At 44.4% G+C, this 26,494-nt stretch overlaps 1 protein-coding gene across 1 annotated transcript in view; it reads right to left on the reverse strand.

Annotated features, from left to right (window-relative positions):
* Positions 1–9,168: 9,168 nt before the first annotated feature.
* The window catches only part of PODXL (podocalyxin like), a gene marked incomplete at both ends in the record, with an annotated part of 37,355 nt that continues 20,029 nt past the window's right edge, over positions 9,169–26,494 (reverse strand). The window contains 7 exons of the mRNA XM_079711154.1: positions 9,169–9,366; positions 10,459–10,626; positions 10,893–10,954; positions 11,179–11,326; positions 13,233–13,319; positions 13,630–13,850; positions 14,778–15,431. Of these exons, the coding sequence (XP_079567280.1) occupies positions 9,169–9,366; positions 10,459–10,626; positions 10,893–10,954; positions 11,179–11,326; positions 13,233–13,319; positions 13,630–13,850; positions 14,778–15,431 (1,538 nt within the window). The remainder of the gene's footprint in view (positions 9,367–10,458; positions 10,627–10,892; positions 10,955–11,178; positions 11,327–13,232; positions 13,320–13,629; positions 13,851–14,777; positions 15,432–26,494) is intronic.

Below are 26,494 nucleotides of genomic sequence, written 5' to 3' on the forward strand. Positions count from 1 at the left end.
ATGTCTGTGTTACTCTTAACTTCGTCCCAGCTTACCCTTCCCCCTCCCTGTGTCCTCAAGTCCATTCTCTACATCTGCGTCCTTATTCCTGTCCTGTCCTTAGGTTCATCAGAACTTTTTTTTTTTTAGATTCCATATATATGTGTTAGCATACTAACTTTACATTTTTTAAATTGCCTACTTTAGAAGTCTTAGGGTACTTGCACCTTTATAAAGGCTTAGCTTAATTTTACACGTACAGATTAACTATACTTGTAAGAGCACTGAATACAAAGTTATAAGACATATTAAAGTAATTGTCTACCCAACCCCAAATTTGATAGTAGGATATCAAAGTCCAAAAGTTTAAATGCAAGTAGTCTTCTATGGGGAAGGTATATGTTTTTAAAAGTCATGCACATGGTCTCCTTTTTGAGATATTTTTTCCTCTCCCAGAAAAATGATTTTGGTGACCAGTTGTAAACTGATTTCTCCCTCAATTGTAAACCACCCATTTAGAGAAAGAAAAGTGGACTCACTTTCTTAAGCATTACATTTAGCCTGACCAAGATACGCTGTGATTGTGTTATTCTTCAAGCCAGCTTGCTTTTTTGACTTGTCATAAAATGTCTTTTGAATTGAATGACTTAAATAGTATAGTATTAATTTTCTTTTATGTGTAGCTCAATTTAGATATTGCAAAATAATGAGACATTTTTCTATGAGCAGATTCTTTTATGGAGATAGGTTTTTCTTTTTAATGAGATTTCTTCCCTGTCACCACTTCAAAATCTATGTACAGCTGAGTGTGCAGCCTCAGAAGGAGAGTACAGGAAAGCTTAGGGCCTCCTTTTCTTGTGTTGTTCTTGGCAACAAACATGATTTCACCTTTTCAATGGAAAGATGGGGTGGGTCTGTGTGTATGTGTGTGTGTGTATACTTATTGGCCTGAAATTGAGATCCCTTTAGGTAGAGATAGATCCTCAAAACCAAAGTTGGACTGCAAATTAGGTTGAGGAGGAAGGTACAGCTCCATCCATAGCCAATAGAATCTGTCTGTCCTTCTGGGTCTGCTTATTAACGCTATGGATAGCTCCTTCTCTGTTAGAACATCTCCTGGACTGGAAACATGGTGTTCCAGCAACCAGCTCATCTGAAAGTTGGAGAGTGTTAAACATCTTTTATGGGACTTTTAAATAAATAGTAACATTTATTGATTTTTGTGATTATAAAAATATGTTTATCATAGAAATTTAGGAAATTACTAAGTGTGAAGAAGGAAAGCCACTAGTATTTAACTGGTGAGACTTACTAATTTTATTTTTCCTGACTTCCTTCTGTTATCCAACATGGTAGAGGCCAGAAAAAGTAAAAAAAAAAAAAAATTGACACAGCCATTCCTTATTGTCTGCAAGCATTTTTCTCTACCTTTACTATATTCCTTAAAGCATTGCCCTTTTCTAGACAAACAGTCTGAAAATAATTCTGTTGATATGTATCTTTTAAGCCTAAACTATAGATGTAAGATACTACCCAAAAGCTATAGGGATCTGCCTTGTTCAGGTCATTGGAAATTTTATCTCTAAGATTAATTTGAATTTTTAAGCCCTTTATGCACCATTATAGACATTTGGAGCATATTCATACCCATGAAGAGCTTCCTGTTTAGATGGACTTTTTAATATAACCATAATTAAACTCACACCTAAAAAGGATGAGGTACTTTTCAAAGGCCGAAGGAAAAGCAGAGAAGAGCAAAGTAAAACAGATGAAATGAACGTAAGTATATAAATAAGGAGTCCTTGAAACAAGAGTTCCCTTACTGTGCTTAACAAATGTCTCTCCAAAAAATGTATTTTTCTGGTTACCAGCTAAGATTTAGAGTTTTATATTTCATGAGAATCCTTTTCTTAATATGTGAAGGAAAAAACTGCCACCTTTCAGGGTTCCACTCCTTCCTTTACCCTCCTCTTCTGTATCCTCAAGTACCTAAATCAGAAAGGAAATCATGAGGGAAATCTGAAACAGCTGGCATAAGCTAGTTGTAGTTTTTAAACAGAAATGTTTTGGGGCATCAGGTGTCCCCTAACATCATTATTGTTCTAAGTCATCGTTGGGCTGTGTTGAGTGTGTTCCATAATCTTCCCCATTCCCCTCATGATCCTCTCTGTCTTATCTTACTTTTGCCCTATCTGTATGGACTTTTTAGGGTTTTGTTTGTTTTGTTTCTTAGTACAAGTAATGTTCTGATCCCAGGTTTGGTGAATGTGTTAACACTGCTTTGTGAATAAATAAGTGATCTGCTGAACAATTGCAGTTGTAGAATTATGTTGTATGTAATGTACATATGGAGAAAGAATGTATTTTGTTCATTTTCTTAATAAAAAGTTATATATGGACACTACAAGATGTCTCGTGTTTCATAAAACTACTTTTGAAGTCAGCTTTTTAAATGTTTACATACTTTGCAGTTAATATTTTTCCCTCAGAAAGGTGACTTTTATTCAGGCAAACAATATGTACTCTAGAAAGACCTTGTTTTCTTTGAGACAGTGTTGAAATAAAGAAGTTCTGGTGGATCTTACGAAGTTTCTAGGAGAAGTTTCCATTTTTAAAGAGCACTGGTAAGTGACTTCATAAAATGGTGTTTTCTTAATCTGCTATTAATGACCAGTCCTATTTTATCTGTTTTGTAAATTTGGACTTGTGTTTCCCAGGTTTTCTTTGAGGGGGGACATACCTTGTACAGGTTAGGAACTAGAAGAAAAAACTGAACTGAAATAGAAAATTAATTGTAGAAAAGATAGTAAAGAGAGAGAACCTGGAGGCGTTGCACAGATTGGGAAAATTCTGGATCCCTGTCCCCAAAGAAGGAAAGAAATTTTAAGGGCTGAACCTTGAAAAAAATAAACTCAGAAATATGCCAAACAAAGATAATTGATTGTCCGGGTTGAGTTGTGTGAGCTTTCCAGACAGACTCTCAATAACAAGGAGCTCTCCTCTTGGCCCTTTTCATCTCCTGATCTGACTTACATATTCTTGGCTTTGTGTGTGACCCTGCATTCTGCAGTTAGTTAGTTGTCAAATGATTTTATTCAAAGTAGGGATTACGTTTTCTCACTTTACACATCAAATAATCCATCTTACCACATAGCTTTCATTTCTAGAGTGTGCTTTGAGCATGGCCCATAAGTAACATTTGTGTTCAAAACAGGAAAATGATGTGCAGTGATAAGGTAAGGAATTGGCCTTTCCTGGGTTAATCCTCCAGAGAATTAACTCAAAAGGATGGAAATGTGGGTCATCACCTCCTCTCCCTTGATGTATTTGTCATCTGGTGGGAAGGGAGCAATAAGCAAAGAGGGCTTTGTATTTAACACAGTTGAGATGCCAGCTGCTCCCACGTCAAGTGAGTGTGACTTTCCTCCCACTGGGTTCTCACCTAGGAGAAGCAAAGGCGGTCAGTTACATCTTTACTGGAAACATTACGAGGAAGAAAGAGAGAAAAGCTATAGTAGAAGTGGTCTGGCCACCGCTGTGCTAGTAAGTTTGATGTTTGGCAGAACCTAAAAGGGGAGATTAGGACACTTGGTAATGTCTGTAGCACGTGTTGTATACCTGCCCTCTGAACTTGGGCTGTAAGGATGGGTAACCCAGGGCAGGAGTCAGGAATCCTAGGCTTATTTCCAGATCCACCAGTGACTTCTGTGTAGCATTGGGCACAGTCTCAACCCCTTTGCCTTTCTCTCAATTTTAAGTAAGTGTTGGCAGCAGATCCTGTTTGCTAGGATCCCAGTGACTTTTTAATCTATAAAATGCCAAGGTCATTGAAAAATAACTAGCCATCTTAGTATCATTCCTGTTAATTATAGTAGCCTGTCCTATTCTTTATCTTTTCCCCTTGGGGTTCAAAATAAATATGTGGTTTGGGAGGGAGCTTGTAAAATGGGGGGTTATGAGTGACAGAGGCATAACAAATTAAAAATGACAACTGAGAGTGCCTTTTGGTTGGCAGGGCAGGGAGCAGGGGGAATGACCTATTCAGGAAAAGAATGGAGTCTTAGGTCTTTGTGACCATGATAAACTATGAGTCATTCTCTTCTTAGAACAGTGTGCCTCGAGCATGGCCAGAGGCCTGCCTGAGTTCCTGGTACTTGTACTCCTTTCTGTATCCTTGGCACACTCTTGAAGTTAACCTCAAAATACCTCTGGCCCACCCTTAAGGATGTTAACTGCTTTCAGAATTGCTGTATGAAAGGAAAATCATATTGTAACAGTAGTTGCATTCTAGAAATGTACTTTGTTGTTAATGGAACTCGAGCATTGATGTGGTGTTGAGAAAAGAATGTAGGACTCAAGAGGGAAAAGATGTAGATTCAAGGCCTAGCAGTACCATTTAAGTAGCTGTGTGATCTCAGAATCCTGAATCTCTGTACCCAATTTCCCTGTTGGTAGAGTGGTGACAATTCCTAAATAAGATGTGTAAGAAATGTTTTGTGAACTGGAAGATGCCAGGCAAGAAGAGACTGTTGTATACCTACTATGAATGTGGACCAGATTCACCTGACATTTTCCCTTCTGCAGGTCGGGAATGATGTTTTCTTCTTGCAGTGCAGAAACATGTAAATAGATGATACCACCCCAGGAGATGAAGAGAATCAGAATCGTCTTTGAGCGATTCCTTTCCTGAACCTCCTTCGTCTTCACTATGTCTGTAGGTAAGGGACAGGCAGAGGCTTCTTCTGACAAGTAAACAGGTCCTTTTATTGGCATAACAGGGCCAGAACAGAACTGTTTATTTTTTGTATTTTTATTTGCCTTGTCTCTACACCAGTGTTTTCATACCTGATCAGGGTTCAGCAGCCCCCTTGGGATCTTTGGTGGTGGGTGAGTCACTGTTTTATCTGAGGCAAAAGTAGAGGGAAGGAAGAGGGTAAAGCATTGGTAAAACTGTTGTGAGGGAAAATGAGGCCCTTTCAGTTACAATCACTAGAGCAGCCTGAGATAATCTGGAGAACTTGTGGATCCCCTTTTTCCTTTCAGCTTCCGTCCTTCTCTTTTTGTGTCTGGACCTGCATAGTTAAGAGGCATAACTAAGAGCAGAGGTTGCTGCACTGTGTCCTCAGGGGCTTCAATGATGAGCCTCGTGCACAAGTGAAGAATGGAAGCCAATCAGAGCAAAATACTAGGACTTGAACCAGCTTAGACAAAAGCACTTTAATTGACAGTATACAATTTTCCAAAATATATTTTTGTAAGAAAACGGCAATAATTAAGTACAGTCTTTACAAACAAGTTTCTCAGTAAATTCCAGTGTACTTTAGACCCCTGTCCACTAAGACACATGCTCCCCCAGTCTCCTGGGCAAACTGCTTAACATTCACTAATTTAAAAAAAGACCCAGAGCAAATAGTAATCCCCTCCTTTCACTCAGTGTTGGGTTTTCACCAAACCTGAGTGTATCAGCTAATGACAGTGATGAAAGACACTGCTTTACTTTTGCCCCCCCTGCCTTCCCCTGTCTTGTTCCCTTTGATCCTTGGTCCTACTCAGATCTATATGTAAAAGCTCATTCAAAACTTATTTCTTAGCAGAAAAGAATTGTTCATTTAAGCCTTAGACCTAAATAACTCAGAAGTATAGAAGACCAGTAAGGTTCCTATTTTTGTCTTCATGCTCTCCCTAGCCTTGCTGCAGATTCCAGAAGGGAATTCTGTCCTTTGTGTCATTCTGGTGCCTGCCCTTAATTAGCAGTCCTTAATTTGTTGATTCTTCCTGAGGCACACAGCACTGGACGGTCTTCCAACCCAGGTTTTAAGCCTGTTTTGTCACTAAGCGTGATTTTGGCCAAGTCACTTTATTTTTCTGGGCTTCAGGCTCTTTTTCTGTTTTTTTTTTTTTTTTAAAAAAGATTGGACTGGGTTCTAAAACCCTCTCCCTATGACTAGAGAGTCACTTTCCAACCAGTGCGTATTGACTCCAACCCTTACTGTAACATGCTGGGACTTTATGGAGAGGGGATGAGGATCATATTTAAAAATAAAAATGCCCAATCTGCAAGACAGACACTTTGTCATCAGCCTGTCTTATATTTCATTTTTCATCAAGAAAAAAAATTATTTCCAGTAAAATAGACATTTACATTCCTGTTTAGAGGGGGGAAAAAGCCTTCTCTCTTAGCTAACAAATGTTTTTTCAAAGTATATTTGCTCAGAGCAGTGCAGGGTGTATTAACATTTGGCTGTTGTATTTACATTATCAAAAAATACGTATATGTGTATCAGCTTGAACTTGTTTTCCAAAGTTTCTCCAGTATATTGTCTAAAAGATAAAGCTCAAGAAGTGGTTTAAATAAACTTTCTGCTAGCTTTCCTTATCAAGAGGAGAAAGAAGAATCTTGTGTCTAGACTAGATTAAACCTGTATTTTGTCCTACAATGCAAAGAATATTCTGTACCCCATTCATAAGCATTGCTGCGTCTCTCCCCACTCACATAACAGTGTGCTTCCCACTAGATTTTGTCCAGTCATCAGATTCATGGCTTCTGGTCTTTTATGACGTTTAGGGAAACCAGTGTGCCACTGAGATAGAGTTTATAATCTCTCTCTGGCATAACTTGTTTCAAGTCATGCTGAGTTCCTGGTTCTCCTCTCTTCTCTTCTTCTCAGCCCCAGAATCTGAATTACCAGATAGCATCAGAACCCAGTAAAGATGTGGGTTTACAGATACATGGCAATAACGGTCTTTGATATAGGTGCCTAGCTAGTGTCAAGAGCAAGCCAAAGCAAGTTGCCCTAAAAGGCTGGAGCAATACAATTTGGATGCATCAAAAGAAGGGAACCTTTGAACCAGCCCAAAGCTTTTCAAGGTTCTCTGGACACAGCCACATTTATTCCTCTTGACCAAGCATAATTTTTACTCTCTGGTCCTTGCCAGTCACCATCTCTCTCCCCAAGAGGCCTGGGGGTTGTGGCTTTTGATTGGTTTGCAGAGACATATTTGCTCTCTCTGTCTAAACCTAGCTGCTGGAATGTGACCCGGAATCAGCAAAGGAGTAATCTAGTCTGGCCTCTCCCACAGTGGCTACGATAGAATGGGTAGCAAAGAACCAAATGCTGGGTAGGAAAGAAGCAAACAGATCTTTTCCCAGTGAAACAGTATTTCTTCTGTTTTCTCTCAAACTGGTATTCTCCATCCTGCCAACCTCCAAATAGTAGAGAATCAGGGCAAATACTTTAGGATCCTTGTTAGCTTAGCATCTTTCTAGCTCTTGGGAAACACGGATCCTACTTGAACCTCTGGCCTTCCTTTTCTCCTAGGTATCAAATGGCTAAAGGCTATGGAGCGGGAATTAGGCAGCAAAGAAAGGACATAGATCTTCCTCTTGATCCTCTCCTTTAAAAAAAATAACCTATCCCAAACCAGATAGCCTATTTTATCAGAACTGTTGCAGCTTAGACTGGCCCTAGGTTCTAGGGGTCTGGCTTTTTGTCCTGAAGTGACCATTTTCATTCTCCTAAGCATCTTCCTAGTAGCTTCCAGGGAATTTATGCCCGGGAATTTATGCCCAGGATCAATAGAGAACATGGGCAGAGTTCAAAATTCCACACAGGATTCCTTCTTCTCAGAAAATCAGATGAAACCTCACAACGCCCAGCCCTCAGCTGCCGTCTACGTAGCAGCTACCTGCTGAGCTCCCTCAAAACCCCTCCGCTGGGCAACAGTCGGCATTTTGTTTCCCTGAGATGCCACCAGAACCTACAGGAGCGCTGGGCAGCCAGCCCCACTAGGAACACAGAGAAGGGGACACAGCAAGCCCTAGCTCCGTGCCCCGACAGTGAGAGGTCACTGGGAATAGAAGTCCAGGACCGCGGGCTGTCCCTTACGCACCTTGCAGTGCACTATGCATCTAGGCCTTTCTTGCCCTGTGCACAGAAGAATGGAATCTAACTGAAAATGTCTCAACGATGTGAGCTTTGGCCTTTGGCAGCAGAGTTCTGGATTAAAAAAGAAGACAAAACTCTCAGCAACCTGCAAAGCCCCTGAATTTCCTATGATATGGAAAGTGAAGCCTATCCTTCCTGCTGTTTCAATCGATTGTCTATTCAGACACCTCTCTGCTGACTGGGCACCAGGAAGCTCTGTCCTAAAGCTGCTCTTTCACGCTGGATCTCGGGGATGACCGAGCTGGGGTCTTCACCCCATCGCATCGGCTGAGCAGTGACAACGAAATAGGAACACCTTGCCTTCAATAGCTGCTGCAGACCTTAGTCCCCGATGGGAATGGGACACCGAAGCAGCACTCGGGGAGTCTCTTCAAGGAGTGCCTTGGAGGTGGGCCGGGACCCATCCTGGGAGGAAAGGCTTCCCTTTCTCTCTTCACCTGTAGATGGACCCATGTGCAGACTTGTTCATACTGGGAGCCTTGTGTGCTGTGTCAGTCCCAATCTCATAAGCAAATGCCAGGAAACTAGACTCCAGAACAAGGGGTTCAAGATCATGAATGACCTGCGTTAGTCCCAGGGGCCCTGGGACAGAGAGGGGGTGAAAACTGAGTGAAGGGAGTGGGGAGAACAGAGGACAGGAACACTGGCGGACGAGGCTGGCGTAGGAGACAGAAAACGGGACCCATCCTTTCAAGTAATCAGATCCCACTGCAACAGGGTCTGGCCCTGCCTTCCCCTCCATCCCATCCACTGACTGGCAGCTTCATCCCCCCTGCCCAGGGCAGCTCTGGAGGGAGGGCATAGGTGATCACAGCAGCGTGGCGTGGTGGCAATGGGCACTGCACTGAATGATCTCTGTTTTCATCCTGACTCTGTCACCTAATGGCTGTGTGACCTTGACTTTACCCTCTTTAGGCCTCAGTCATCTCATCTGTGAAGTGAAGGGATTCTATTAGATGGTCTCTGAAGTCCCTTGGATGGCTCTTTCCTGATCTCCCAGCAGCACTGAGCTCAGGCACTAGTGGGTTATTTTACAAGAGGATTCTACACAGAATGTGATTTGTTCAGCTTGAAAAGGGAAAAATTAAGGCCTGTGGGGATTGGGGGGAGGGAACCCTCCGAGTCTGCTCTCCCTCCCCAGTCTTTCCCTCGAAGGGGAAGGATTTTCCTCCCCTGTCCACATGGCACTTGAGGCGCTTGGGCTGGAGCTCTGTGCACCATCGGAGGCCACCAGCAGACCTGATTAGAGGTGTGTGTCTTCCTCCTCCTCTAGGTCATCCTTGGTCAGGTTGTCCAGAGGGACGATCCAGCTGTCCCCCAGCTCCCCATTAAGGCTGACCACCTTTTTCTCCTGCATCTCTGATGAGGTCTCCATCACTTCCAGGGTTGGATTGTCGTGGTAACCATTCTCCACCGTCTGTAGCTCCTCTGTGAGTCGTTGCTAGAGTAAGGGAGATGACCCAAGAAAAAGGGGTAATTTTTGAGGGCTGTTAGCCTTGCTCTAGCCTTAATATTACACCTGTACCCCTATAATCCAGGAACCCCGATTTGGCTAAGGTGAACAACAGGTGGTCCTGGAGGCCTTCCTGACTACTGGCCTGCCTCGGGGCTAGTCTGAGATAAGAACTTGCCCCACATCCTAAAATGCCCAGCTCACTTCACCTTTGCCCTGGTGGCAAATCCGTGACATCAGTGGAGATGGACTTTGTCCTCCAGAGTCCTCCAATCTCCTCTTTCCTCCATTCCTTCCCCACCAAAGCTTCCTCTCCAGGACCCTCTTCACCCTGCTGCATTGAACTGGAACGAACTGTAAGAAAATGACTTCCATCTGGCCGAGTGACTGAGGACCTCTCCTCTAAGCCTGAGCAAGATGGGTACAGCACAACTTCTAGCTATCTCTGCTGCAGATGGGAACTATCTAGAGATAGTACTTTCTCTCCATTTTTACCTAAGATACAACCTAGGTGGCACAAGACAGTCCCCCAGGAAGCTTTTAACAAATATACTGATCCAGAAATTCTGTTTCAATTGGTATGTGAGGAAGCTAAGCATGGGTTTTTTTTTTTCTAAAACTCTCCACAGTGTGCAGCCGGGGTTGAGAACCATGGGTCAGGGTGGAACTGTAATGAGGGAATTCTATTAAGGTAAATGAAAGAACTTCTGGTTAGACAGGTATGCGTCAGCCCATTTATAGCAGTGGATCCTCAGAGCAACTCTGCAAGGTGGATATTATGCCCACTATGCAGATGAGAAACCTGAAGCTCAGAGATTATGACTTGCTCAAGGTCACCCAGATAATGGGAGGCAGAGCTAGGGCTTAACCCAAGTCTTCCCGACTCCAAAGCCCATGCCCTTCCCTTTCACCACGCTGCCTCTTTAATTGTCCAGGCAAGTTTCCATTTCCTGTAAGGGATGACCTCTGCCTATCAGAAAGGGCCCATGGCCCCCTCGCTTTTCTCTAATATGGGAATAACGGGGTGAGAGTCATCCAGTGAACTGGACTGCTTCCCGGCTAGTGGAATGAAGTCCTCACCTGGTCCTTCCTCTGGGAGAGACGCTGGTGGCAGCAGCCATAAAGGGCCGCGACCAGGAGCAAGAAGGATGCCATGCAGACAATAGTGATGATGAGGGGCATGCTGAACCGGTCCTCGGTCTCTTCTGGTGGTCCTTGACCCTCAAACTGCATGTCATTGACTCCCACCTGGCCAGGAAGGAGAAAGTTACGTGGCAGAAAACAGGTTCCGGGTCACCCTCTCTCAGAACTCCCATTCACTTATGAGCTCTTCCACTTGGGGTTTGGGGGGGAACCCATTCTACCGCCCTGCTGTCCCCTCTTACCCTCCTATCTTCTAGATGCTTGCAAAGCAGAGGTTCCTCGACAGAGACAGTGGACCCGGGGAACCGTGGACTTCCAAGGGACAGGCCCCTGACCCAGTCTGTGCCAGCACACGGGGGGCATCCACTTACCTCTTTTAGGTCATCCCATTTGTCTTTCAGCAATTCATAAACGTCCGTGGGAAAGAGCTTTGCTGAGGGGAGAGGGAGAGATGCCGCTTCAGTGGTCTAGCTCAGAGTGACGTGGTAAGGGACAAAGGAGGACATCCTGAATCTCAGTCCCCCGAGTGGTGTCTCTCTCGGGTGGCCAGGGGTTGACAACTGACCCATCCTTGTGCTCCTGCACCTCCTACCCCACTCCCACCCCACACAGGCCTCAACCTCCCCCATCCCCCCCCCACCCCTGCCCTCAACTCACTGCAGATAGTGATTTGTTTGATTGCCACTGCCTGGATTTCTGGAACAGGTGCCAGCTGTATATGGCACTGATCTTGAGCTGGGTTGAAGGAGGCTTTTGCTGCTCGGCACAAAAGCGTGACCAGTTTGTCATTCGAAGCGGTCGCATTCTGTTGTGGAGAAACCGCAGGTAATTCCTCAGGGATCGTGACAGCAGCCTAGGCTTGTGGAGCCACCCTTTGAGCTAAGGTCAGGAGGACGCTGTTGTCGGCTGTGAACTTACTCCCTTCTCCAGCCACAGGCTGGTGCCATTCCCAGGCCTGCCAGGAGTGGTGAGTTATGTGCTGTCCTCCCGGGCCAGCCCCTGCCTTCTCTGCCTCACGTGGAGCTCTCCCCCTAGTCTCCTTACCCTGTTTATCTCATCGTGGTTGAGCAATACCATTCGCCCTAGTGCCGCTTTCTCCCTCAGAGCTCCTTAAGGATCACGACCTCCTGCCCCTCATCATCTCTCTCCCCAGAAGGACCTGAGGAGGCACTGCCAGTGGGGAAGACGCCAGGCCTCTCTGAACCTACCATTTGCCAGCCCTTGATGCTGAGCTCAAAGACCTCAGGAGGGGAAGCCCTGGCTCTCAGCTCAAGGTTATCCATCCCAAAGTCGAAACACATGTGCCCGTCCCCTAGGCTAAGACCCTGAAACCATAAACAGGCTGACGGGAGAAAGGCGAGGCCATCACTGCACAGGGGAAATTGGGAGTATCTTGAAGATGCACGAGGACGTCTTAGACGGGCGTCTTCTGTATTTTTCAGCAGAAAGGGTGTGGCTGGCTGGCTTTAAGGCTGAGGGTGAGGAAGCAAAGTGTGGGCAGCTTTTACCCAGCCCTGCCACATCATCCAGAGACACCCCAAACTGATGTGTCTCTGACCAGAGTATGGAATAAGGGTACCGAGATGAAGAAAAGGACTCCATATGGCTTGTCCCACAAACCATCCCTTGGGTTTCTACCTGGAATTTCCTTAGGCTTACTAATTCCCCAACCTGCTACCAGGTAAAGATCCAGGGCTTTCCTCTTTCCATTCACAGCAAAGGAAAAGAACGCTTCTTACCACCAAACATGCCCCTGCCAAGTTTCAGCCAAAAAGAGAGCCGGAAGAAAGGCCAAGCAAGCATCAGTGTGATTCTTACCTTGTCCAATAAGCCCAACCCTAGGGGAACACTGCTCCCTTTTAAAACTCTAGCTTTTCTATAGTTCACTTGGAAAATTCCAGCAAAATGGACACCCAAAAGGAAACAACTGCAGAAAATAGGTGGTACAAAAGTACTGTAAACCCAAGTTTTCCATCCTATTCTAGTTCCATGGGGTGTTTGCCAAAATAGCCACTGACCAGGAGAGGGCAGCAGTGAGCCATCCATCACCAGCACTCACTCAGGCCTCAGCTACTGACAAGGCTCTTCGGCAGACATCCCCAGACTAAAGCCCTTAATCCTAGGGAGACTGGCAGTCTGAATGCTACACATGCAAACTTACTCACACATGTGCTGAAACCATCTCCCCCAAACAATACACAAACAACTCCCCCTGAGGGGAAAGACAACTGTCGGCAACAGCTCCCCTAGGTTAGAGGGTGGCCATCAGATAACACATGGACCAGGAAATATAAAACCACAGACTATTAGAACAGGGAGAGTTAGGCAGACTAAGCCTCTCATTTTCAACTGAGGCCTCTGAAGCGCAAAGAGATCGACTTAACAAAGTCACATCCTGAACTAGAAGCAAACAGGAACCAGGATTGGGGTCTCCAGACTCTCAGAAGTGAAAGCCCAGATTCCTGGCCCTGCGGCAGCCCTGAGGGCGGGGCTTCCCTTAGAGAAGTCTGAACCTGGCTCTGACCCTCCATAAGATGGGAAGGGACCACGTCCTGTCCTACTAGGAAAAAATAAGAGCAGGAAAATGAAAACATCTCTCTGCTCCTTTCTGGAAGGAACACTTCACTCCCTTCCACCTTCCGTGACCCTACTGCTAAACAGCATTTTGGGGATATAGATCAGAGTGGGGCTCAGATGAGCAAGGTACTCACACAGATGTTGGTTTTCAAGACATCAGTTTTCGAGATGTTCAGGACGAGCATCTTCTCATTCAGCTTTTCGGGAGAATCGCACTGTATCTGGAAGAAGCCACTGGGATTAAGGGTCAGGCTGAGCCTGACGAGGTCTTGTCTTTCTTTGCCTTCTCCCTCCCTCCCTTGGGTGGGTGACAGCAAATAAGGAGTTGGGGGCAAGCTGGGAGTGTGGCCGGCTGGAGATGGAGAGCCAGGTGTGTTACTGGCTATCATGCTGTCTACGCCAGAGTCCAGCAAAGCCAGCGAGGGTGAGTGAATGATGACAGCTCCTCACAGCCCCCCCAGGTGCCCTGGGGAGGGAAGAGTAGAAATGCTCTTCCTGGAGTCCCTTCTCTCCGACTCTGGGCTCTCTCACCTGTCCCACACCTGCTGGAATTACTGAGGTGGGAGAAGGGACACTGGAGCCTTGGGGGGCAGTTGACTCCACATGAGTGATGGAGCTTGTGGGTGCCCTGGCAGGAGATGTGGTCCCAAGTCCCGATGAAGAGCCTGTAGGCTGCAGAGCCTCAGAGGTGCCAGTGACAGCTGGCATCTTGCTGGAGGTGTGTTGAGTTCCTTGTGAGGCAACCCATGGTGCTATAATTGGGAAAACAAAGTTTATGAGAAAAGGTGAGTGGTACCTTTAACACAAAACAGGCTTTCTTGTTCCTAGTTTTCTGAGGTTCTTTGGTCTTATCCCCCCACATAGACCACAGGCAGAAGGAGGCAGGCTATGAAGAGGAGGCAGGCAGATGAAGTCAATTCCCATAACCTAGTACAGGATGAGCAGATTGGATGAGCCAGCGTAGGAACCCAACAGAAGAAGTATCAACAGCAGTGACAATGCCAGCAGCAAAGCTAACATTAACTGAGTACTTACTCCCTGTGAGGCTCCTAAATGCTTCAAAGGTACTTTCTTTTTCAATTCTCACAACAACTCTGTGAGGAAGGTACTGTAATTATCCCTATTCTATAAACAAGGAAACTGAGTCTCAGAGGAACTCGATGAATTGCCCAACGTCACACGCTAACAAGTGGCAGAGCAGGGACTGGCATCCAGGTTTATCCAACTCAGAGCACCAGCTCTTACGCAGGAGGTGACCACCGTGCCCTTGTGCTGTGGCTATCTAGTTCTTCACCACACACCCAAATTACCTGCGGGGCTGGGGGATGGTTTCCTCAAAACGCAGATGCTCAGGTTCACGCCTAGAAATTCTGATTCAAGAGATCTGACCTGGGTCATGATCTTGAGGCTCACGATCCATCAGTGAGTTTTGAAATTAATTTACTGGCTTAAGACCAGCACTTAAGAAAAAAAACAGTAAATGCTCCACTAGGCAGGTCAAAACCCTGAGCTCTCATCGGAACACACAGCTCTGCCAGCGGCTATGAAATGGGAAACCAACGGCTGAGTGAAGGTGGTGCATATTCATGAATATGAATATGCATGAATCTCCAGCAACTGTACAGAACATAAGCATTTGAAAGTTTCTTTTTGCTTGAAAAAAGAAAGGCATTACTTACTTAGTGTGGTCAGTGTCCCGTGCGTCGTGAAGGTGGGACCCGCCATTGTGCCTAAACTTGTAGCTGCTGTAATTTTGTTTGGTCCCTCAAAGGAGCTCCCTGCAGGCTCTGAAGTCACAGGGACCGAAGTCACAGGGACGGTGCTAGGCTGGTGAGTGCTTGCTGGGGTGGGCAAGGAAGGAAGAGCAGGCATGATGACTGAGGTGTTACCCTCAGTTGGAGGGTCAGAGGCTGCCCGATTTCCTTCCTTAGTGATCACACTGCTTGTGGTCACACTGTGGCTACTCTGGGTTCCAGATTTAGCTGAATTGCTTTTAATTCCACTCTGGCTGCTTGTGGTTTCAGGCTTTGTCGAGACAGTGGTTGGTGTGGTTGTAGAATCCTTTGAGTCTTTAGTAGTTATAGCAGAGTTGCCTGTGGCTGGTTTCTCATCTTTGCCACTGGCTGCTGCAGTTGTGCTTTGCTGGGCTGAGGTTGGCACTGCCCTTGAGGTGTTAGGCGTTGTGGGTGTGCTTCCCTTGGTCTCCAATGCAGTCACACTTTTATCAGTGGATGGTGGGACTGTGCTTTGTTTGACTGTGTCTGGAACACTGGATGGTGGAAGTGTGTTTGGCTTGCTTTCTTCGGCAGCTGTTTCACCACTAGGCTTGACTTCTGTTTACAAAGACAACACAGAATCAACTAGGGTATTAGCTGGAAGTCTTTCTCTCCCCATTTCTCCAACTCTTCCCCAGGATCCAGAGGCTTTGCTCCCATCCCTGCCATCTGTCTTGGCTGAAGGGTCTGGGTCCTTGTGCCCAGATTTTTCTGGGGTTCAAGAAGCCTCTAAGAGGGAGACTGAGAGGGAAGCAGAGGAAGTCAAGGGAAATTCCACTCAAGAGAAAGACTAAGCAGCTAGTCCCGCTGCGCGTGGAGCCTGCACTGAATGCTCTGCTCTCCCATCCGGCCCCAGGCACTCGCCCTTCAAGGTTTCCCTACCCCAGCAGAGGACCATCATCACCTCCTTCTCCCAGACCCATGAGCTTGCAGAAGACTCAACAGACTCATGCGTACTGAAGTGCCCTGTTCTCAGCATGGCAAGAGGAACATGCCTCTGTTCCCCTGGACATGTAGCTAGAAGGAGAAACTGATAAAGTGAAATTACACAAATTACCATTTAAGTACAACTGCGCCGAGGAAGAAAAGTACACAGCGCTCTGACTGTGTCTAGCATGGGAGCTCAAACCTTGTCAAGGGGTCAGGGAAGGAAGGCCTTTTATTGATTGATTGAAGGAACCATTAAGTGACAGGTTCGGGCCCTGGGATACAAGGGTAAGACACATGTAATCCATACCCTCAGGGAGCTTACATTCTAGTGGGAGAGACAGAGATTAAACAATAGACAGACAACTCAATGTCAAATTCTGGTGACGCTACGGAGGAAATGAAGAAGGAAATGATACAGAGAACATGGGGAGAGGGCTGTTAGAGAGAGAGGTAAGGAAGGACTTCTCAGAGACGACCGCTTAGCGAAGACTTGAAGGACAACGAGGTGAGAGCTGTGTGAAGAATGTGAGGAAAAGTGTGCCAGGAAGAAGGAAAGAACCTGCAAGTCGCCAAAGGAGGGACAAGAGCTCAGAGAAGACAAGTCTGAGAGCAGTTCAGTGAGTGGGGGGGGGAAGGAGCAGGGATCAGAAAACTCGGGGCCTCACAGGTAAACTGACACTAACGTGCTGTCTAAACCATACCCTTCTGAGAAGAAAAAGGAAGCGCTCTTAAAAATTGTATCCTATGTAAAATGAGACAAAAGATCACCCTCCTTAGACCAAAATAAGGATAGGGGATTTTATTTTAAGTGGGGGAAAAAAAAAAGCCACTGAAGCCACGGAAGGCTTTAAAGCAAACAAGTTTTATAAGGTGATTTACAAAGAAACATACTCTTGCTGCTTTGGGGGACATGGATATGGAGATGGAAATTAAAGAGGCTGTTACAGTAATCCAGATGAAGTGGATACTAGTCAGCTGTATTAAGTCATTGACACAGGAGCCAAAAAGAGGATGGATTCAAGACTGTATTTTGGAGGTAGAATCAACTACTTGCTGATGTACTTACTAAGGGAGGGGAAGAGGAGAGGCCAGGATGATTCGTGGTTTTCTGTTTTGAGCAGAAGGGAGAGAATGGTGGGAATCGGCATAGGGGACTTTGGCCATTCTTCGTAGCCAATCAGAATCTGTAGCATTTTTCTATGCTTGGGGAATTCCCCACACAGCAAGACTGAGGGAAGCGGGATTTGCCTCTTATTATAGATGCTGAAAATGCCAGCCTTCCTTGTGACCAGAGCACAAGCACGCACTCAACTGCCATGAATGAGACACCTCCACCCCAGCCAGTGCGTAAAGAGGCAGTAGACTATGGGGAACCCTGAGGCAGGAGCAGTGGAACCACGCTCAAGTGTGAGCAGCCGTGGAGGTGATGCTAGAGCGAGCATCCACAGCCAAAGCTACAGCACCTGGAGCTTGGCACTGGCGAGCAGCACTAGCCTCTTCACACAAGTTCTGTAAGCCTGACTCGGATGATGTTAAAGGTAGCCCTGAATGTGGTCTTCAGCAAGCCCAGCTCCTCCATAAGCTAGACAGTGTCCCAATATCTTTCACATGTGTGCACACACACACACACACACACACACACACACACACACATTTTGCTAACGAGAATCAGGCGTGATTGCGGGCAACAGAAATTCGAGGGTTAGTTATTGGACCTTATTGGGGTTAAAAGTAACTGGAATTCTGCAAGTATGAAGGGAAATGACTTGACTATCCTACAGCATCTCATGGAGAAGCAGTCACAGTAGCGCCTGCCATCTAGAATTAAGTGCCCATAAAGTGGCTTTGGCAGGACTGAGTGGCTACTGCCATAGAAGAATATGAAGAGCACACATAAAAGGACGTGTGTTAAAAATCAATTTGATGGTGGTTTTTCCTTCTTAGTAGTTCATAAAATAATGGTGCTTCTTATAACTCATCATGTCAGAGTATCTTTCTGGTAAAAAGTGAGATTGCAGAGGGGAATATCAGCAAGGGAGGTTGGGTGGCGTGGTTACTTCCTACTACGGCAAAGAGCTGAAAACGGCTTCTCAGCCCCAAAACTGCCAACGTTTTGGGCTGGGTACTTCTTTGTTACGGGAGATTGTCCTATGCATTATGGGACGTTTAACAACACCCCTCGTCTCTATCCACTAGATGCAAGTGAGACACATACATCCCTCCCAGTTGTGACAACCAAAAATGTCTCCAAATATTGCCAAATGTCCCCCGAGGGAGACAAAAATCACTACCAGTGAAAACTACTGGCTTAAAGGGAGACAATAACAAATTCTAATTCCTCAATCCTCCTATCAAAGCAGAGACTGGAAAATCAGAGATTTTCTAAGGCTACAGTAAAGGAATCTCTTATTGCTTGCAGCGAAAATGCCGAGAAGACCAAAAGACAAACTTACAGGTCTGATCCCAGGAGTTGCCAAATTACAGCGTTAGTGTAGTTCATAGCCTCACCAGGTCTCTTACTTGAAAACAGGACCTTGAGAAGTGTAGCGGTTACATATGAGAGGGCGCAGGTGAGTCAGAGTCTCGCGCGCGTGTCGGAAGACTCAACCACTCTTCTCCTGTCTGATGACGCAGTTCCCACCTTGCTTGAAAACTCAATAACCTCACTGGAGCTCGGTGACACAGAAAGCCATATCCCTTCATAACCTCCACCACTCTTCATTTTTTTCAAACCTGTAATAAGTCAGATGCCCACGAGGACAAATACAATTGAGTCTGACCCAGAAGAAGGCTTCCACCCTAAAAAAATATCTGCAAAAACTCTAGCAAATATGTATGGTTAACAGAATATGAGCATGCTAGATCAAAGAGAGATAATCATAGTTTTCTATCAGGCTGAATTTATCAATATGGGTATGCATTCCAGAGATTTGGATCAATATGCTGACTCAAGCAGCTAGAAGTCGTTCTAATTGTTTTCTTAGTTGGTTGACTGAAACCTGGACTCACTGGTAGTCCACATATTAAATAAAGTTAAGTTGCCAGAAATTCCTTGGAAGAAATCCAAAGTCTTAGAGAGATAGAAGTGTCCGAGTGGTTTATCACATACGGTCTGCTTGTTCACACTCTCTGTTCCTTAAGAAAGCTCAAATGACACTCCCTTCACCAAGGCTTTGAGAAATACTATATTTCAGGAGTTCTAAGATGCACATCTTTTCATGTCTCTGAGATGAGGATGTATTATAAATTATCGTAAGTCACACTTTGACAGTGTTTTTTTTCCCCCCAAGTGGTTCATAAAATAATAGTGCATCTTATTTTGGATTATTTGGTGTTTTGGATTTTGCTTACATTTGGTATGTTGTTGAGGGGACTCGGAGCATGTTCTAAGAGATTGTTCCGGCTGTTCTTCATCAGCCAGGTATGCTGGTAGGAGATGCTGCTGATTTCAGTGGGAATGGACAGCAGGTTCGTTGGGTAGTAGGGCATGAGCAGAATTTCATTTCCAGGAAAAAAGGTGGGTGCGATACCCTAGGCAGCAGGAGCAGCATGGTAATCAGAATAGTCCAATGGGGGTAATTCTGGACAGTGGCTAATAATCATGTGTTTTTTTAGTATCAAAATTGATGGATGGTCCACTGAAACCCTACCTATAAGCCCGGCAAACTGAGACCTGGGTTGAATCACCACAGTAGAGAACACAGACAGCCACTCATCCAATTCCCAGGACTGAATCTTTTCACAGACTCAGGGTACCTTGAATGAAGTGTGTATTAGTTTCCCAAGGTGGCTATAACAGATGACCACAGACTGCGTGGCTTCAAACAACATAAATGTGTTATTCTCTCATGGTTCTAGAGGCTAGAAATCTGAAATCTGCAAAGGCATACTCCCTCTGAAGGTACTAAGGAAGAATTGTTCTTTGCTTCTTCCTAGCAATTGTTAGTGTTCCTTGGCTTGTAGTTAGAATCACTGCAGTCTCTGGCTCCATCATCACATGGCCTTCTTCCCTGTGTGTCTCTGTGTCTCTCCTCTTATAAGGACGCCAGTCCTTGGACTTAGGGCCCACCCTAATCCAGTATGATCTCATCTTAACTTGATTACATCTGCAAAGACCCTATTTCCAAATTAGGTCACATCCACAAGTACCAGGTATTGGGGATTAAGACTGGAACGTGTCTTGTGAGGAGGACCCAATTCAACCTCCTAATCTGCTCCCCCGCCTCCACTTGTTCCACTATAAAAACGAGGGTTCTTCTTTTCAAATACTAGAAATCAATCCTCTCTGCTTAAACAGGAAGTGAATTTATTAAAAAGATAATCAGGGCTTCCCTGGTGGCGCAGTGGTTGAGGGTCCACCTGCTGATGCAGGGGACACGGGTTCGTGCCTCGGTCCGGGAGGATCCCACATGCCGCGGAGCGGCTGGGCCCGTGAGCCATGGCTGCTGAGCCTGCACGTCCGGAGCCTGTGCTCCGCAACGGGAGAGGCCACCACAGTGACAGGCCCGTGTAACGCAAAAAAAAAAAAAAAAAAAGATAATCAGTTAGCTAGTAAAATCACTTGAGATGGCTAGAGAATCAGGTTTAAGTCAGAAACAGCACCCAGAACCCTTCTCCTGAACTCCTCTGATGAGTACCTCATTTCCACCACCAATGAGCAAGGATTGCTTCACTTTGCACCACTGACACCATTAGTCCTGGATATTGGATTTCATTTCTGAGAGATCTGAGTCTTTAGGGATGCTGTCAGTGAGAGGTCCTTGCATCTACTTTTACGACTGGACGTAAGAGTAGCAGGAGGCACCACAGAGAATCCCCGGGTTCCATCCATCTTCCTCCCTGCCTCATTATGTAGCAGCATATAGGCATCACAGTAAGATGCGTAAATCTTTTAAGGTTAATTCTCTACTTATTTTGCCTTCGAGTGAGTTCTCTGGTGCAGCCCTGTGCTCTGTGGAATATCATCATGGTGAAGAAGGCGTTCTATAAGTCCATGAGTAGAGTTGCTGACAGATCATGGCAGCTGAGAAAACACATTCAAACCCAGAATGTGTCTGTTTTAGCTCCCTGCCTACACCATGGCCACTTGTTCATGAGCCCACAGAGCAGTCACTAGGTGGAGGGAGAGAGAAACTAACTGACGGGCACAATGGGTCACCTTGTCCACCTGATTAATGAGAGTGAGACAAAAATTCTCATACTCAAGATCATCCCAAGAAGCTCATCCACATGCCTCTTCCATAAAACTCCTTGCACTGATTCTTCATTCTTGTTTCCTCTAAGTTCCTAAAAATCATTAGCTACTGCCTAAGAATCTGGTCAGAGCCTCACCTCTGTGTAGCTCACCTCCCCCCCCGCCACACACACACACAAAGACCATGAAAGGTACTATTCAAGTTCTGCTCATTGGAAGAACTTTCTTTCTATACTATCCTTCAGGGTCTCCCCTAAAAAGGGCTATTATCCCACAGCAGTCCACTCTGGCCTGGCTCCAGCACGTTATATACATGAACATAACTTGGTGTTTTCATTCCTCAGACAACAGATCACAGAGAACTAACTCATTTGAAGCCCTTTAGGTATGAGCTGGCTGGAAGGTGGTGGTGTGGCGTGAATAGGTGTGCTGAGGGTGTGAGCCACGTTGCAATTGACATGCATCTCTCTTTAGGATCTGCTCAGATCTGGTTCTCTATATACTCTTCAATTTGATAATGGAAAGCTGAGAAATAAACCCAAAGAAAAATAGGAGGAATGAAATAATAAAGATAAAAGCAGAAATCAATGAAATAGAAACCAAAGGACAATAGCAAATATCAACAAAGGCAAAAATTGATATTGCAAAAAGGCTAATAAAATAGTAAAGCCTTAAGTAAGGATGACCAAAGGGAAAAATAACCCAGAAGGCATAAATGTAAAATATGAGGTATAAAAACAATAAGATATTTATAATATATAGGCCATTATGAGCAAATGCTAATAAATTTGAAGCTGATGAGATGGACAAATTCCTAAGAAAATACATCTTAACAGAGTGACTCAAGAAGAAATAGAATAATTTGTCCCACATTCATAAAAAAATTGAATTAGTCGTTAATACTTTTCTCATAAAGAAAATCCAAACATGGATTCAAGGATCAAATAATTCTAGCTTTACATGAACTTTCTATAGCATAGTCTGTTCTGCCATAATATGTGTCTGTAAAAAGAATTAGTTCGGGACTTCCCTGGCAGCGAAGACGTTAAGAATCTGCCTGCCAATGTAGGGGACACGGGTTCGATCTCTGGTCCGGGAAGATCCCACATGCCGCGGAGCAGCTAAGCCCTGCCCCACAACTACTAAGCCTGCGCTCTAGAGCCCGCAAGCCACAACTACTGAAGCCCACGTGCTGCAACTACTGGAGCCCGCGCTCCGCAGCAAGGGAAGGCACCACAATGAGAAGCCCGTGCAGCGCAACGAAGAGAAGCCCCCGCTCGCTGCAACTAGAGAAAACCCGCGCGCAGCAACGAAGACCCAACGCAGCCAAAAAAAAAAATCAGTTCATATACAATTGTCAATCAACAAAACATGAAAAGTACAAACCAAAGAAAAAGCCTGATAAGATTTGGTTCCATCAAAATTAAGAACATATGTTTATCAAAAGAAACCATAGGACTTCTAGTTTCAGCCAATGAGAATAAAGAGCTGGAAAGAACATATGTCCTACCCTCACAGCAAGAAAAAAGCTGGAGAAACAGAAAATTGATGACTTTTTTGAACCCATTGGAGAACTGAGGTCATGAGCAAACTGGTGACACTCAACCACAAGGAGAAACTGGACTCAAGCATTTGCTTACATGGGGCAGAGTTCGGTAAGAAGATTAAAGTTAAAATGTTCAGTGAATTGCTAAAGGCTGAACATGGGCTAATGTGAAAGCGTGGAGACCTGAAAACTGCGGAAATTGAAAGGTTCAGACCCTTGTGTAGACTTTTACCCCCAGGAACCCCACCTGTGGTTCCTAAGGATGCCTGGGGAGAGCCTTGAGAAAGTTTCCCCCCTTGGGGCTGGCTGGGGGAAGGAAACAGCAGTGACGGCTGAAACTCTACATAGCCCCATATCCCCTGGAAAAAAAGCCTGACTTTTCAGTGGAAGTCAACAAAATCCATAGCCTGAGGGCACTGGCAGAAACCCCACCACAGCAGAGGAAGGAAACTGACAGCCACCAATGAAACACCAGTGAAATGTTGCCTAGATCCATCTCCCCTATTTCTGCTAGGAAACAAAAGCATTCAGCTGCAGGAGAAAGGTAAAAAAGGATAGCCTGAAGGAAGTGGTGGAAATCCATTGCAGCTGGGAAAGGGAACAGACAAATAAAAAAGCTCTTTACCCCTGGCAGAGGGCAGGAATATGTGTTCTAAGTCCAGCATAACTCCTAGAAAAGAGACAGGAACACTAGCGAAGGCCACACGCCCCAAGCCCCAGGTTCCAGTGCGTGTGCAAAACATCAGAGAATGTCCTTCTACCCTGCCTTTAACTCAAAATGCTAGCAAGTGTGAAGGAAAAATAAATGGAATATAGCTGGGGGAAGCCTCACGGGGAGCAGCAGAAAGGGAAGCCCCACAGGCAAGCAGGGATACAAACAAAGGTCTCACCTGAGAAACCTGCAGCCCCCGGTGCAGCATCAAGTTTTAAACCCAGACCACCTCTTGACTACATTAACACAAATCCTCACAATGAAGACGCAGCAGAAGAAACGCCATGCTTTAGGCAACCACTGATCTAATCTCTGTCGCAATACGGATTTTGCCTATTCTGGACATTTCACATAAATGGAATCAAACAATGTGTGGCTTCTTTCACTTAATTTAAATATTTTTAAGGGTTCATCCATGTTGTGGCACGTGTCAGTTCTTCACTTCTTTTTATTGCTGAATGATATTCCATTGTAGGGATAGACCACATTTTGTTTATCCACTCATCAGCTGATAAACATTCAGGTTGTTTCCACTTTTTAACTATTATAAATAGTGCTGCTATGAACACTTGTGTACAAGTTTTTGTGTGGATAGCTTTCATTTCTCTTGGGTATATATCTAGGAGTGGAATTTCTGGGTCACATGGTAACTCTGTATTTAGCATTTTGAGGAATTAATTGCCAAACTGTTTTCCAAAGCAGCTGTACCATATTACATGCCCACCAGCAGTGTATCAGGGTTCCAATTTCTCTACATCCTCACCAACAAGTGTTACTGTCTCTTTCATTACAGTTATTTAGTGGGCATGAAGTATCTCACTGTGGTTTAATTTGCATTTCCTTAATGACTAATGGAATATATATATATAATATAAAAGAGTTAATACATCATAATCAAGTGAGGTTCATCTCATGGCTAGTTCAGTATTTGAAAATCAATCGATGCAATTCATCTTAACAGTGAAATAAGAAAAAACATACAATCATCTCAATATATGCAGAAAACTCACTTGACAAAATTCATCATTCATGATGGGCTTCCCTGGTGGCGCAGTGGTTGAGAGTCCGCCTGCCGATGCAGGGGACACAGGTTCATGCCCCAGTCTGGGAAGATACCACATGCCGCAGAGCGGCTGGGCCCGTGAGCCATGGCCCCTGAGCCTGCGCGTCCGGAGCCTGTGCTCCGCAACGGGAGAGGCCACAACAGTGAGAGGCCCGCATACCGCAAAAAAAAAAAAAAAAAATTCATCATTCATTCATGATTTTAAAAATGTTCTCAGCAAACTTGGAATAGAGGGAATTTTCCTAACCTAATAAATGATATCTCCAAATAAACCTACAGCTAACATCATACTTAATAGAGATTGAATGTGTTGCCATTAATTTTGAGAACACAGCAAGCATGTCCTCTCTCACCACTCCTACTGAACTTTGTACTAGAAATTCTAGCCAGCTCATTAAGGAGGGAAAAACATTTCTTAAAACAATAAAAAGATAACCCAATTTGTTAAAATAGGCAAAAGATCTACAAGGAAAAATTGCCAAAGAAGATATACAGATGGCTAAAAAGCATGTGAAAAGATACTCAACATCTTTAGTCATTAGGCAAATGCAAATTAAAGCTACAATGCAATATCAATACACATCTATTAGAATGGCCCAAAACCACCTGCAATAGCAAATGCTAAACAGAAATTCTCATACACTTCTAGTGGGAATGCAAAATAGTACAGTCACTTTACTTTGGAAAACAGTTTAAGCATTACAATACCATATGATCCAACAATTCCATTCTCATATATTTACCCAAAACAACTGAAAACTTGTGGTCACACAAAAACCGATATGCGAATGTCTATAGCAGCTTTATTCATAATCACCAAAAACTGAAAACAACCAAGATATCCTTCAACAAGTGAATGGATAAACAAACTGTTATATATCCATACAGTGACTAAGAAATAAAAAGGAATGAACTACTGATTCATGTAACATGGATGAATCTTAAAGACATTTTAGGTGAAAAAAGCCAAAAGGCTATACATAGTATTTTATTTCATTTATATGATTTTATGGAAAAGGCAAAACTATAGGGATAGAAAACAGATCAGTGGTTACCAGGGGTTGAGGGAAGGAGGAGGAATTGACTTTTAGGACAATGGAACTGTTAGAAATGGTGCTGGGATGATGGATACAAGACTCCACATTTGTTGAAACCCACAGTACCCCCCCACCAGAGAATTAACTTTACTTTTTGCAAACTTAGAAAGAAAAAAAAAAAAAAGAAAACTGAGATGTTCAGAAAAATCCCAGGATGTAACAGGGACTATGAAAATAAACTATGTTACAAGTGTATCACATACCTCACTGGAGGGGTGGGGGAAAGAAGTTGACCAAAGTAACCAGAAAAGAGTTTTCTGACTGGATACTGTAAGGGTAACAACAAAAAAAGAACTCTATATAATAAACAGTGTACTCTAAGTGGTAAATTTGTTTCTCACAACGGTACGGGTTATCAATTTCAAATCTACTTTACTTGTGTACTAGGGTTGGTCAAATAAGTAAATAAATTATAAATAACATGAGCCAGAGTTCTCACTGTTGGAGAAAGAAGTTACAAATAAATAAGGTGTGTGGGGATGAGGCTAAATGAACCCTGTGATACTTGATTAGAGAGAGAGATCAGTATGAATTCATGTATGTGTATGTGTATAAATATACACATACACAGACATATAAAGAAATGTATAGATTTGTGTGCATACATGGGTTAGTATAGGTAACAAGCAAACATCTGTTAAAACTGATGTGATAGGGCTTCCCTGGTGGCGCAGTGGTTGAGAGTCCGCCTGCCGATGCAGGGGACACGGGTTCGTGCCCCGGTCTGGGAAGATCCCACATGCCGCGGAGCGGCTGGGCCCGTGAGCCATGGCCACTGAGCCTGTGCTCCGGAGCCTGTGCTCCGCAAGGGGAGAGGCCACAACAGTGAGAGGCCCGCCTACCGCAAAAAAAAAAAAAAAAAAAAAAAAAAAAAAAAAAAACTGATGTGATAAATAAGTTATGGTATATTCACATACTAGAATACCACTGAAAATCAGTGAACAAGTTTTATATTGTTATATATATTTATATGTATATAATATATGTATTATGTATTATAATACACATATTAACATGAATTCATCTAAAAATAATACTGAACAATAAAAACAAAACCAAAAGTTTATATGGTTTTATTT

This window comes from Hyperoodon ampullatus (assembly GCF_949752795.1).
Source record: "Hyperoodon ampullatus genome assembly, chromosome: 9".
NCBI classification, from domain to species: Eukaryota; Metazoa; Chordata; class Mammalia; order Artiodactyla; family Ziphiidae; genus Hyperoodon; species Hyperoodon ampullatus.